The sequence below is a fragment of the Octopus bimaculoides genome, chromosome 11, assembly GCF_001194135.2.
Source record: "Octopus bimaculoides isolate UCB-OBI-ISO-001 chromosome 11, ASM119413v2, whole genome shotgun sequence".
Lineage (NCBI taxonomy): Eukaryota > Metazoa > Mollusca > Cephalopoda > Octopoda > Octopodidae > Octopus > Octopus bimaculoides.
The window spans coordinates 53162344-53178567 of NC_068991.1; the positions used below are offsets into that span (position 1 = coordinate 53162344).

At 33.5% G+C, this 16224-nt stretch overlaps 1 protein-coding gene across 4 annotated transcripts in view; it reads right to left on the reverse strand.

The window, feature by feature from the left end:
* Nucleotides 1–2366: 2366 nt before the first annotated feature.
* LOC106879480 (protein bicaudal D) overlaps nt 2367–16224 on the reverse strand; it is a 36320-nt gene continuing 22462 nt past the window's right edge. For 2 of the 4 annotated variants that reach the window (XR_008265220.1, XM_052971809.1), the window contains exons 3-4: nt 13215–13282; nt 2367–4069 (exon numbers count right to left, since the gene is read on the reverse strand). Coding sequence is in view for 2 of the 4 variants with exons in the window: in XM_052971809.1 (XP_052827769.1) it covers nt 13226–13282 (57 nt within the window). In the remaining 2 variants the exon portion in view is untranslated. The remainder of the gene's footprint in view (nt 4070–13214; nt 13283–16224) is intronic. The other 2 variants (XM_052971810.1, XM_052971807.1) reach the window with 1 other exon arrangement.

Here is a 16224-nt window from a genome sequence, read left to right on the forward strand (position 1 = left end):
TATATATATATATATATATATATATATACATACATATATATATATGTCATCATTTTAACATCCGCTTTTCCATGCTTGCTTGGGTTTGATGAAGTTTATGAACAGAAGCCCTTCCTGTCACTAATCCTTATTTGTTTCTAAACAAGGTAATATTTCCCTATGGCCAGACATGCTTTTGCAGAAACTTGCAATAAATACCATTCATTTACAACAAAAACACAATCCCTTCTACTATAGGTACAAGACCTAAAATTTTAGAGGAGAGGACTAATCAATTACATCGACCCTAGTACTTGACTGGTACTTATTTTATTGAACCTGAAAGGATGAAAGGCAAAGTTGACTTAGACAGAAGAAATGGACACATACAGGGTAAATTTCTTTCAGTTTCCATCAACCAAATACACTTACAAGGCGTTGGTTGCCCAGTGCTATAAAAGACACTTGCCTAAGGTGTTCTGCAGTGAGACTAAACCTGAAACCATGTGGCTAGGGAGCAAACTTAACTATCATTGTGTGATATAAGCAAACTTATACCAGACAATGAGATTTTTTATTTATTTATATAGATATATATATATATATATATATATATATATATATATGCATACATATACACACACACACACACACATACATACATGCATGTATGTATGTATGCATACACACCCAGAACCATGCTAATAGCTTAAGAATGAAATTTAAGACTTCTTGGTTTTGTGAATCGATTTTGATAAAACTCTTCCCAGCTGGTTTGCACATTATGGCAACACCATTGGTATCTTTTCATTATTCTATGTAAAGTCCTTTTTTATTTCAGATTCTTCAGTTTTTGGGTGAACCACACTAATAGTGTCTCTCCTCTCTAAGAGCAATGGGGCATGGAAAAGGCCTTAACGATGAAAAGTCTGTCATCATCAAGCAAAAGTGATAAAAGCACCTCTCTTCATGTCATTGCGGAGAAATTAGGTTGCCATGTAGATAGGGTTAGACGATTCCTGAAAGGCCCTCCACCAAGGAAGAAATGATCCGATTCTGGCACCTCCAAGACTGTGACAGCTAGGAATATTGGCCACAAGTTATGTGGGAAACCTGGACAAGCAAGCAAAACCATTTTCACCATCTCTAGACTTCAAAACCACTAGAAATCACATCCATGGTTTCCGAGCAAGAACCTCTGGAACTGCCTCCAACACCCCATCACAAGAGTTTAAGGCTTCAATGGGCCCAAAAGTACATGATGTTAGTTGTGTTTTGTTCACTGATGAAACCAGAGCAACCCTTGACAGACCTGATGGTTGGGTCTATTTTGGAGATGAGTGTCACCAACTTTTACATGAACAGCAGGGTGGAGGAGTCATGTGGGCTGGTTATCATTAGGGACAGACTTGTTGGCCCAGTCAGGGTGCCTGAAGGGGTTAAAGTGACCACAGTTGCCTACTGCAGTCTCCTGAAGGAGATCTTGGATTCCTGGCTAGATGACATACTGCTGTTACTTCTAAGGAATCTCATATTCAAGCATGACAACGCTCCCTCCCCACTCAGCTAGGACCACCTAAACACTACTAGGGTCTTACAGCATATGATGTGAAAGGCTGATGGTGTAATTGCCAGCATCTCCAGATTGCAACCCTATCGAAAATCTTTGGTCCATCATTAAGCAAGACGTTTATGCTGATGGACGCCAATTTATATCAAAAGATGTCTTATGAGCAACCATCAAAGCTGCAGCAGACGCGGTCTAACCAGATACTATTAAGAAATTGACAGATTCCATGACTAATAGGGTTTTTGAAGTTATCCATCGAAATGGCGCTCTTGTGGCTATATAATTCATTATGTCAGTAAATGTTATAATATTATGGTTATCCGTTAAATATATACTCCAACACTACTCCTTATATCCCACCTCCACACGCATGCACACATGCCAATCATAACTCGTACACTGTTCACTTTCCTGTACTATGTACTGTATATGCACTTTTGAGAAGTTGCAGTGCACCTGAGCACTATAAACAATTTCATTATTATTATAAGCTATTTTCATTCAAAAGCTATTAGTGTTGTTCACCCAAAAACTGAAGAATCTGAAAATAAAACTAAAAAAATAAGGACATTACACAGAATAATGAAAACATAATGGTGCTGCCATAGTGTGCAAACCAGCTGGGAAATGTTTTATCAAAATTGATTCACAGAAAACTGAGAAATCCTAAATTTCACTCCTAAGCTATTAGCGTGGTTCTGGGTAGACACACACACACACACACACAAACATGAAAACCAACAATTTCGTAAATACGAACAATTTACCTGATTTGTCCCCCCCCCCAGTTGACAAACTTAAAGAGAAAATGTAAAGATAAAATTTAAAAACATTTTATTTTGTATACATATAAAGACATTTGAGGTGTTTAAATTTAAAAAAAATTTAAATATAGGGCAAGAGAGAGAATGAGTTTTTGTGTGTGTGTGTGTGTGTGTTAAGGATGGTATGATTGTACATACCAATTACAAAACAATTGCTTAATTAGCATAGGGAAATGAGAAAGTCTAAAAAAATTTTTTTTTTACAATGTTGAACTTTTAGAGGAATTGGTGCATATGCTGAAACGTGAACAATATTATAGTGATAATAGTCATTACCTAAAAACTGTTTTTTAAAAATTTTTATTAAGTACTGCATATTTCCAACCAATCCATCAAGAATTTAATCTTCTGGCAGGAATAAATCAGTTTTTAGTAATCCTAAAATGTAATAATGGATTAGTGGACGTTAACAAAAATGACAATTCACTTGAAAGACTTTAGGTCAGAAGCTTATAAAAAAATAACGGACAGTAATTAAAAGAAAATTTATGTCCAGAAATGATAGGTTGAATTAGAAATTATTTTAGTGGATATTAAATAGAAAGGCAAAAGCAGATATTGTCAGAGAGGCTGTACAATTTGAACAACCAATGGTACATGGGGTGGAGAAAGTATTAAAGAGTAGACAATGATTAAATAGTATTCATGAAATACTTTGTGTGTATATATATTTTATACACACACACAATCATTTAAACACTCTGTCCAACAAAACTTAAACATTATCCATGTACCTTTCTGCAAGTATGATACTCAGGGTTTAAAAAAATTATGCTTGTATGCGTGTATGTGGTTGTGTGTATGTGTGCATATATGCATAAATAATTCAAAGGAGACTAGCTAAGTGTCACAGCATATATTTTTCCATTTTTATATTTTATTTTTTTAAATATTCTGAAACAAGACTTTTTGATTCTTTATTTTAGGGTGTCCAAGGAAATCTTCCTAGAAAGTATGGCAATTACTTAGATTAATCATACTACATCCCAGAATTCGTTTTACCATTATTTTAGAATACCATGCCCTGAGTTTATTCGGTCTGATATATATGTATATATATATATATATATATATATATATATATATATATATATATATATATACATACAAGGTTTGTAGGTTCCACTAGTTCAGAGAAACACTCTGGAAAGTTTATAAAGCAAAATACTCATAATGAGCAATGTGTTATGTTAATTATTTCGAACATGTTTTCTTTGAGTAGAGATGAACCTGTAGTTGGCATCACACAATTTATTGAAAATCTTCAAACACCAATATAAGTTAAATTCTTTCAGAGAAATAATGATATATAATTGTTCGTCTGGAAGTGTATATAATTTTGTCCTTTACAGTTGTATAATTTACAAGATTCTTTTGTTAACATGATTTCTTTGTTTCATAGTCACAGAATCTAAAAGATTTACCATTATCAAATATAGCATTTGTTCCAGTGTATTCACTGTTATGACTTTTGATTCTCAATAGTTATACAATCCAGTCAACCTTCAAAATATTCAGCAACTGGTAGGTGTTGCTTTGTAATTCATAACAGCCCAATAGTAATGTAGATAACGTTTTAGGTAGGTAATGATGGTAATATACACACATATGTATCTGGGGTGTTTCACTGATGCTTGGTAGAGAAACTGCAGTAAAAGCAACACAGTTGCCGTAAGGACCAACATTAAAAGAAAAACTGAAAGAGAGAAATCAAAGAAAAATGTTAATATTTTACAAAAATATATTTGCAACTGGAAAATAAACCGAGAAAAATTAATTCGTATAGCATTGTTACAGTGTTCAATATATTAGTACACAAACATACAATTTACTACTATTTAATCTCTGCTATATTGAAATCAAATCTTTCGGATTTTAAATCATGTACATAGAAAATATCAGAATGCCTGTTACTAAAATAAGTTAGCATTAGGGGTGTTTTATCATACACTACTGTAGAATATTTGAATTAATCCCTTAAAATTTTAAGTTAAAATACTTTAAACTATATGTTTATATAAGCTCATTTCAATACATTCAAATAGGTATGATATAAAATAATCCAGTCCCCAAAAATATGTCATGTCTCCACATCCTTAGTTCAAATTCAGCCAAGATGAAGTTTGTTTTTTATTCTCCATGCTAACTGAAACAAAATCAAACAAAAACCTAATTCAGTTTATTTGATTATATAAAGTGGGACCAACCTCTGTCAATGTAATTCATACATTTGTTACTTTTGACTGACATAAAATATGAGAATTTATTTCAATCACCCAAGTAGAAGAGGTGCAATTTCTTGAGACATAGCCAAAGATACTGAATTTATTACTGTAAAGGATTGGTACCAGACAGTAAGTATAGCAAGGGTTTTGGCCACCTGCTTTCTTAAACCTAACATACCTTCAATTACATTTAATAAGTGACTGCCCTGTGTAGTCTGCATGCCCCATTAGAGCTATCATATCAAAGACAATGACTCAATAGCAAGTAATCACATGAATAAAAATAGCTCATGACAGAGTGTCACTGAGTTAATCTAATTAGTGCTGAGATGGTATTAGGATAAAATGATGGAAAAAATAGCAAGAGTTGTTTGCACTGCTGCTGGTAAAAATGGTTGATTGTATCACATATGAAGTATACGAGATGAGATGAATGTAATGTTGTATAATGAGATAGGCTTTGAGAGAGAAAGAGGTCTCAAATAGGATTCAACGAAAGTGTTAAATGGTAAGTTGCCCGAAATGGGGAACATACATGATCCAAGAGAGGAATCTCAAATATTCACCAATGTACACATGTTTCTAAGTATGTTCCTGTTATAAGAAGGACTGAAAAATAATGGAGTAAAAAGTTGTATGTTTGCCAACAATGGAAGTATTCATGATGACATGGTATGTTAGACCTTTCCTTTCACTCAGAATGGAGATACTGAAATGGCAAATCAAATATCAAGTTTTTCTACCACTATCTAGGAAATGGTCAACACAATATTCTTCATAATTACTTTTAAATATCTTCTGACAAAAATGTGAAAATAAAATGAACTATGAAAAACCAAATTTATTTCACACTATGCTAATCAACATGTAATTTTAACATTTGTCTCTGAACAGAGACATTGGAAATATCCTGTAATGGAGAAATAATAACCTAATCTTGAAAAACCTCTTTAAAATATTTATAATCGATGACCTTTCAGTTTTACTACATAGCCAAGAATAATCCTGATAAGCTGGATTTCCTCAACACATGCAGTAAATAAATACATTGGTGTTAATGTTGACCATATACTAGACAAAATACTACATTGGTCTATTGCTTATATAGACCAGCAATAACATACTATGCAAAAATAAAATTATTAGCAAAACCTCAAACACAGTACACCCTCTTTGATCTCTAGCATTTGTATAACAGCCTATGCTTTTCTCTACTCACAAATTGCAGCCAACCCAAAGCTGCCTTGAATTTCTCAACCTCAGAAGAGCAGAACTTTTGATACTTTGAGCAAAAACATTTTAAATTCAAAAGATTAGTGAATTACAGCCAATCTTTCATACAGTTTATCAAGCAACAAGTTTGTAAATGAAAATGATCATTTTTCACATGTGATACACATCCATATAACTGTGTGGCCAATACAAAATAGTGCAACTAGGAGAGAAAAGACGATCTAAACCCAAATGAAACATTTCAATTTATCACCTCTCTATTACTTTCACCGTGGAGGTGCAATGGCCCAGTGGTTAGGGTAGCGGACTCATGGTCATAGGATTGCGGTTTCGATTCCCAGACCGGGCGTTGTGAGTGTTTATTGAGCGAAAACACCTAAAGCTCCACGAGGCTCCGGCAGGGGATGGTGGCGAATCCTGCTGTACTCTTTCACCACAACTTTCTCACTCTTACTTCCTGTTTCTGTTGTGCCTGTAATTCAGAGGGTCAGCCTTGTCACACTGTCACGCTGAATATCCCTGAGAACTACGTTAAGGGTACACGTGTCTGTGGAGTGCTCAGCCACTTGCACGTTAATTTCACGAGCAGGCTGTTCCGTTGATCAGATCAATTGGAACCCTCGACGTTGTAAGCGACGGAGTGCAACAACATTACTTTCACCACTGCCCACCCTTTCTGCAACTGAAACTGAACATTTCCTTTAGAGATCCATTCACTTGGATTTCTCATTCCTACTCTACTCCATGTAGAAATTTAGTGAACGAGACTCGTATCATTTCTCATTTTATTTGTAGATTTTCTATAGAATAACACTGCTAACACAAAAGTAGGATGCAGGATTGATTATAAACCTTTAATATATTTAGTAGTATACTATGGTTGCAAAACAAAATACTGTGTCCCTACCAGCAATTAATATTTACGCAACAGTTGCCAGGAATATATTTAATATGTAAATTGGTCTATCCAACAGTGTTGCACCGCTAAACTTAGTGGCTATTTAAGTAATGTATTTGTAGATAATTAAAGGGTTGGATGTGGTGCTGAAGGAGCATAAACTCCTGAAATATGCATATATACCCATTATTTTTCTATCTCTGGTCACATTGCTTACATAGACATATTCACATATGAAATGTAGACAGCATGAACTTATAAATCGTTAATATACATGGTAGTATATTATGGTTGTTAAACAAAATATAGTGTCTCTACCAGCGATTAACATTATTCCTCAATCTTGGAAGGGTTTTAAAAAAAAGCAATGGAAACTGCTCTTGCTGTGAATTAATAGACAAATATACATTTACAAATTATTATGAATAAATAATTAACCAAATGACAAAAAAAAATCTTTGATGGTTTAATGAAATAAGGAATGTTAAAATGTGCTGAAGTCTGAGTTATATCTAACCTCACCCAAACAATCAATTGTCCACACATAAATCACAGATACTCTCTATTGTAAAACAGATTGAGCAAAATGGAACTAGTGTTGCAATGAATCCTGAAGGTTTTCAGGTCTTTAATGAAATTTAAAAAAAACAACAAATAGTAAATCTAATAAGTATGTCTAATAAAACAATTTCAGTTCTGAAACACTTTAATCCTAAAATGTAATCAATTTGTAGAAAGTGGAAGCAGGATTTCATGATGTAAAGATTATAAACTTGCTGTATAGTTTTCTAGAACAAAAGCAAGCAAGCTTATTTAAGATAAATGTTGGAAAACAAATCTAAGTATAGTAACAATATATATACTGAAAACTAAGTCAGTTTGGAATGGAATTATATTCATCACCGATAGGATTGTAGTCTCAGTAGCTGATATATTGGTTATTCACAAGAACATATTAAAACGGTAAAAACTCATGGACCAAGTCATGAAATATGAGGAGAGTAACCAAAAATTTTAATGTGACACCATATAGCTTGGAAGTTTCAACACAAAATATTCTATGCCATTTGCTAAAGAGCTGCAGAAAATGGACTTGAAAAAACAAATACATTTATCTTGTGGAACCGGTTTATGTCTAGCTTTGTGAAAGTTCTTTCTATATGATTTATAGGCACAGGCATAGCTGTGTGGTACGAAATTTGCCTCCCAGTCACATGGTTCTTGGTTCAGTCCCACTGCATGGGACCTTGGGCAGATGTTTTCTATAGCCTTGGGTCAACCACACCCATGAGTGGATTTGATAGAAACTGGAAAAACCTGTATGTGTGTGCGTGTGTGTGTGCGTGTGTGTAGTGAACATCCCCCATAACTTAGTGGTTAGGGAAAAGACTGATAGAATAAATACCAGGCTCATAAAATATGATTTATATAACCTCTTACAGAATGGGGTAACAAGAAACACTAATAAAGTATGAAAAACTATTGCCACTGACTGTCTTTTAACAGAAGCCAATTGGTCATAACAATGGAATGGAAAAAAAGTGGACAAAACTACTAAGGAAAAGAAAGCTGTCCAGTACTATGAAAAATGCAGATTATTTGATATATAGGAATTATCGTGACATCTGAATTATGCAGTCCATTCATGTTTAAATGTATTAGGTGCAATGTTTGGTTAACATATTTTAACAAGGAGTATAGACTGCACTGATGATTCATTGGTAGTTTAGCTAAAGTGATTATTTAGGAAATAACCAGTTCAGACAGTGCATGGATTAGTTAACTATAATAATGTACTGGGACATAACTAGTCAAAAATACCAGTTATTTAGTTCCCCAAATCAGCAATGATGATCCTTTTACATTAGGCAGTGTGCATCACAACTACATTATTATTCAACATATCCTTTCAGACAGTAGTAGAGTATAATTAGAGAGTGATTCAATTTATCAGTTGAGACACTTTTGTTGCTTCATTACATTAACAAGTTAACTTGGGTCAAACACTGAAGAAAGTACATCAAAATATTTTATATAAAATTATGTTCTCACAACTAAATTGTATCAATCTAAAAGTGTAGCACTTGGAAGTCGTAATTTCTGAAGTATTACAAACATTTTCAGAATAGAAATATTTTAAAGAGGTAAAATATGCAACCAGTGTAATGCTTAAGTAACAATGTACGAAATCAATAAAATCTGTAGACAATATCATTTACTATCTATCTTTCATGCAGGAGAGCTGTACCAGGCTCCAACTGTCTGTTCTGGCATGGTTTCTACAGTTGAATGTCCTTCCTAACACTAACTGCTTTACAGAGTTTACTGGGTGCCTTTTATGTGGAACTATCACCGGTGCTTAAAGAGAAAATTCATATTTTAAGTGAACTGTTACTCATTTTTATTAGTCAATTTTTTCAATTAAAGTGATTTATTAAAGATAATTGAAATTGTAAATTCATTCTGAAACTAAATTTTGGAAAACAGTCATTGTTATTGAACACTCATATACAAGGTTAATTATTGATAATTACACAGACAAAAACTCCATATATATTTTCTAACTATCATGATTATGTAAACGCTACAATTAAAGTTATATTCCTTGTGTACCTTATTTTACAGGATATCAAACCTTTGATCCAATATTAACTCTCAAATTATTAAATGAAATTCCCTTGAAAGGTTTCACTTACTGAGATGAATTTTTACTTCCCATATCTTCTATCCAAAGGATCACTTCACCCAACTGTCATCCTCCATACATATCACATATCCTAACCACACTAATCCAATTCCCTTTTTTTTTTTTTTTTTACTCAATTCTTCCTGAAGCTCGTTTGTATTTTATCATCCATACATGCTAACATCAACCAACCAACAGAATGTGCTCACCTCATTTTTTTCCAGCTTCAGCACATCTTCCACATTCAACTGTCCACAAGCAACATACAATTTTATTCTTCAGTTGCACAGAGAATTCCTTTTCCCATTACTTTTACTCTGGATACTATGCTTTCAGAACTACAAACACTAATAATTAGGACCCGAAATAACAAACGACTTCGAGGGACCCTTGTGAGAATTTATTTCAAAGGTGCTCTTCTTGCTAACAACTCCTATACAAAGCTTTTTTCAGTTTGTTAGCACACAACACTATACTGGGTGCACCCAAATAGAATTCTTTCAGTAACCAGCACATTTCTGTCGAGTCCTCTTGAATTTTTTCCTGCTAATTAAAAAAGGATTTTCTTTCCTAGGTTTATTTAAACTCTTCAATGTTTGGAATTTGATCTTTAAGTCTTTAATATCTACCATAACAGCAGTCTTCAGACTTTACTGTTATGTATGGCCTGGAGAACTGTAATAACTCCTTACTGATCTCATTGCTAACTCCCACCTTAGTTGATGGAAACTCTATGCAATAGCTTGCATACACTCACAAGCCATACCTCAACACCCAATTTTCACAGTGACCACTAGACTAGAAGGCAAGGTTTTCTCCAGATCAACAGATATTTCTATTTCTTTATCTTTGTAGCAGTCATAGGGTACGTCTCTATACAACCTGTTTGGCAATGCAAATGTCTAGGAAGTGTCCTATATCACTGAATAATTCAGCATTTCAGCGACTATCCTGACTAGCTATTTCCCCTGTCTAATACCGATGTAATTAGAGGTGGAAATTGTGAAAATATTTACAACTAAGTGACTTGCATCTTCACAGAAAATATAAAGAGGTGCCAGACTGTACTCGTCAGACCCATGATTAAAATACTCCATTCATGACCATCCCACTTCAGACACATTGTGTCAAGAACTGCATTAATTCCGTGTGTTAAAATGGCAGTGAGATGGGGTTGCTTTTTCTAGCAGGACTTGCAACCATTTATTGGTTTGTGTAAATACTAGTGATTAAAATAAATATAAACTCAATTTATAACAAATTAAATGAAGGGATCTTCAGTTGGTTTCAATGAGGATATTCCAATGATTTAATTAGTTGAAAGAATTATAATATACGTGACTGAGTATTCCAAGATATGTATATCTTTAAATGTAATCCTCAGGCAGAATTAGTATGCCAGTGTTTGACAAAATTGGTCCTGTGAATTAGATACAAGACATGATAGGCTTTCAGAGTTTTCAATTTTCATTCACAGGGTTTGAATAAGCTTGAGGTTATAGTAAGAAGACACTTGCCTAAGGTACCATGCAGTGGAATCAAACCCAGGACCTCAAGATTGCAATGCCAACTCCTTAACCACTCAGCCATACCAGCATCCAAATATAAGGTTTATCCACTAATGGGAATGTTAGGTGAAAAAGGTAAGATTGAGTGATGGTCTTGTGAAAACTAACATTAAAAGTGATGTTTAATGCAGCAGATTTTAACTATAGTATTGTTAAACAGCAATAAATATAGATGTGAACAAGGTTTTTGGAATTTAAAAAAAAACAAAGAGAAACCTTTTGCAATTAATTGATCACTGAGACCAGGAACCACATTAATAAATCTGATAGAAATGGTGCACAGTTTATAAATAAAGTGAAACTCAAGTAGAATGCTACAACCAACAGATTTTTGAAAAGAACTTCAAGTTAAGGAGAATAAAACATCTTTGAGAATCTGTGGTCCCAGAGAATAAATCAAGAAACCACATAATTGTGCAAAATGTTTTAAGATATTTCAATTCACCTCCACTTAGTCATTCAAGTCTACATTAATTCTGCTATCTGTGTGTGTATACAAAGACACACACACTTTTCCTCACTTATTCTGCCACTCCATACACGCACCTCCCTCCACATTTATTCCGCTACTCCATACACGTACATCACTCCTCATTTATTCCGCTACTCCATATGTACATCCCTCCTCACTCATTACTGCTAAACAACTACACAATCTTCAGGGATATTAATTATATGAAAAGGTAATAGCTTTAACTTTTTATGCTCATATCACAAACCTCACCCATAACAAAGTTGTTCTTTAAAAGATTATGGAAGATCATATGACTTACTGTTGCCTTCTGCAACTAACTAGACGAAGTAGCTAGTGGTTAGGGTGGTGTCGATTCCTGGACCTGACAATGCATTGTGTTGTTGGGCAAAACACTTCATTTCAAATTGTTCTAGTTCACTCAACTGCAACTGAGGAACCCTGCAACAAACTAGCACCTCATTCAGGAGGCAATCTTATGATCTTGGTCACCTATACAACATGGAAACCAGGTAATGGCCTCATGCGTCCAGGTACTCAAGATAGTTATGTTCAGGGGTTGATATTTACAGCAGCTAACCAGCATCTTTGTACAGTAAGTTTTTAAATATTGGAGATCTTCAACCTCCCCCACCACCACCACTCCCACAGACATTTAATTCTGAACACTTGTTACTTGAAAGACTAGAACAAGAGTATTTGCAACAAAATTGGTGGAAGCTCAATTCTTCCACAAATCAAGTTTATCTTGTATTTGGCCTCATTTAAGCTACAATTGTAGATAGTAAAGTTATGTTATTGAAATACCTTTTCCAATGTTAAGAATACAAAAAACTCCAGTACAGACTAAGCTAATTCAAACAAATTTAATCACCATGGCTCAAAGTCTTAAAAACCTCAACTAGCTATTTGCAGTAAAATTGTTATATAATGAAGATTAAGGTTGCTCAGCTATTGATAGTTACAGCAACATTCATAGTTTAATTTTTCTTTCATTAGTTATGGAAAGAAATTTAATAGCAAGTCATCAAATCAACCACTTGATAACTGACCTATTTAAAATTTGACAAATTTAGACATGTTTATACTTTGTTTTCTTATAGACTAATATGGGTTGTGCAGGTATTACTGTGTGGTTCTGGATCTGACCCAACCTTCACTGCAGATTACCCGTCACTCAGGTTACACAATCTGTCAACAATTGCGGATGAGCCTTCCAGGCATTTGAAAAAGAAATGGAAAAAATGTTCATATCAAAAATAAAAAGAAAAGTGAAAACAAATCCAAATTTCTTTTTATTTATCATCTAATATAGTTTAGAAATAATATATTTAAGCTGAAGTCACTTAACTTTTATTCCTACTTGTACAATTCTTTTCTACAAATATAAGCCATAGCATTTACACTTAAAAAATGGAGTGGATGGGAAGAAATGAGGAAAAAAGAAAAAAGGAAAAAACGATAAGCAAATAATCCTTGAAAATAATTTTGATATAGAAATTTTGAGCTGTGAGAAAATAGCACAAGTGAAAACTGAAGTACTTACATTGAATAGCAAATAAAATGAAAGCAACAAAAATGTCTACATTGTCTTCATTAAACAGTAAAAATTTTGAATAGTTTTTCATTAATAACTATTTCCATAAAAACAAAAAGGAAAAAAATCTGCGGATAGAAGAGATTCGACTTGAAAAGAGGCAATAAGCAGGTAGCTGACAAAGTGTATTACACGTCACAGCAGACAAGAGACAGTACATACCCAGATATAGTTTACTTTGGATGTTTAAATGCACCTGAACGACGGAAGGAACAGCAGGTTTGAGGCATCTGACAAAAAGTAATTAAGAACCTTCAAGAATGTGAAAAGAGACAAGGGTAGGCAATGATTGCTACAAAATATGCCTCATATTAACCAAAGCCTGTGGTATTGTTTTAATAATACCAGCGTAAAAAAAAAAAAAAAAAAAAAAAAAACTAAAAATTGGTAATGATTAAGGATTAGTGGCAGCAAATGAACACAAAATGTGCAGTGGATCCATCAACTTAGAATAAATCTGAAGAACTGATTTTGAAACTTACAATAAAAATTTGAACAGATTTTCAAAACAGCTACAATAAATATATACACAATTTAATGGAAAATATTTATTCCAGCCAATTTAGAAGGTAGTAACAAAAACACTGATGACAGAAATTCTGTATAACATTTAACAGATTTTTAATAAAAACTGATATAACTAAAATACTTGAATTGCTAAGTCATAGCAAGTTATCCAGGCTAACATTTAAGTCATATCAATTTTACTCTACAAACCAAGTAAAAAAAAAAAGTGGTCAGAAGTACAATATTTCCAATTGACAATTGAGTTCTAATTCTCAATTACAAATATTGCAATCATAGAAATAGTCTTTTAAAAACTTGCATTGAGAGAAAGAGATATGCGGGGAAGCAGGTATTGTATTTATATCAACATTTAATATATTTACACACAGACATAATTACATATATAATCATATGTATACATGCATAAATATAATTACATAGAAACATGTACAAATATATACACACACACACACACACACACACACGTACATATATTCACACACATACAAAAAATACATATACATATGTATATAAAGTATGCATGTAGATATATGAACATAAGTAAATATGTACATACACATTGACGAGTTGGACAAAATAACAGAAACATTTTATTCTATTGGTAATATGACGAATTCAAAACTGTTCTAGTATATGTGTCCATATGCATTATGCATGCCTTGTACTTCATGACATATGTGATATCCAAAGAGGACAAATTGTTGGAACAGAGAAGGCTGGAGCTTCTGTCACTAAAATTGCTGAATTGTTTAACATTTTAAGAGGTACAGTCTCTTAAAATCATCTTGGCATTCCAAAACCAAGATCAAACCAGATCTGACATGCATAAATCTGGACAGAAAGAAAAACTCAGATAGTGGGAATATGGCAGTAAAAATGACAGCAGAGCCAACCCTGTGTTACCCAAAACCGTTTGTTGTGAGTTCCATAAAGATTTCCCGAATGGCTCAATGGAACAATATCTTTTCCAATGAACCATCATTCACCTCTTTCCTCCCATTTTGAAGCAAATTTTTTTTCTGAAGACTACCCAGATAAGCTTGACTGCATAGCTCCTACTGTGAAGCATAAAAATGCCTCTGTGATGATTTGGACAGCCTTATGGAATTCTCTTGGCTCTTTAGTTATTCTACATGGAAGAATTAATGTCAATAATTATCACAGTATTTTTGGTTGAACGTGTCTATCCAATGGTACAAACATTATTCTCTAATGGCAGCACAATCTTTCAAGGTGATAAAACAATTCACATGGCTAATTTGATATGACGAGTTCAAAAGTGAAGCAGACTATATGGATTAGTTCCTACAATCACCAGATCTCAATATAAATGAACATTTATGGGCATTAGGGAGTTGCTTTTCTCCACCATCATCACTGAAAGAGCCAAAGTAGGTTTTACTAGAATTGCTCAAAATTTCCCCCGGCAACCACTCAGAACCTATAAGAGTCAATTCTCCAAGGTGAGGTGGACCAATTTCATATTAACAAAGCACTTTTAAATTGTTTCCATCAGTGTTGACCAACATCTGTTTATGTATACACACACACACAGTTACTTACATATATAGACAGGATACATATATACATATTGCATATGTACATGCACATACAACTATAGATTTACACATATCTATACACACATATACACATGTATACATACATTCATGCATGCACATAAACATACACCAATATATACAAATACATAAACACAAATACACTACATACACATTGATGTGTATGTAACCATCAAGTTCAGTCCCACTTTGTGGCAACTTGAACAAGTTTCTTCCACTACAATACCAAGCTCAGACAAAGTCTTGTGAGTGGATTATGCTCATACATCCAAATATATAGTATACATATACACATCTATTCAGATATAGACACACACATGCAAACCAAAGTTTATGAGTTACTAAGTTTCAGAAATTAATCCTTTAGCAGTTAAACTGGCTAAGTTGGCCTGAATATTCTGATTTATGTTCAAATTGGCCAGATTTAGCCTCTCACACTACCCCTACATCATTGAAATCTCAAAGCTACAAGATATTGCATGATCAATTCAAAGCAATGTGAAATAAGCATTGCATTTGACAGTAATCTGAATGCTAAAGGGTTAAAGCTTAAATACATTGAGATTTTATATTACTGAGAAGAAAAACAAAACCAAAAAAAAAAAACCCTCACTTTTTCTTGTGATTAATTTCATCTTCAGATAATGAAAAGAATGTGTCTGAAATGTTCTTAGGTGATTCAAAATGTAAATTTCTTGCAAATCATTTAATGTTCATTTTCCATGCCGACATGAGTTGGACAGTTTGACAGGAGCTGCAAGCTAGAAGAGCTGCCCAGGCTCCAATTGTCTGTTTCAGCAGACTTTCTATGGCTGGATTGCCTACCTAATGCCAACCATTTTACAGTGTGCACTGGGTAATTTTTATGTGGCACCAAATTAAGATATCGAATTAAAATCAGTCAGGTAAAATGAAAACAAGAGTTAAACCTAGACACCTTAATGTCCAAGATGAGTTTTTGGTGAGATGAAATATTAAAAAAAATCATTTATATCTACAGTTTCCCTCTCTAATTGCTATGAGGTGACATTCCTGGATATATATATATATATGTATATATATATATA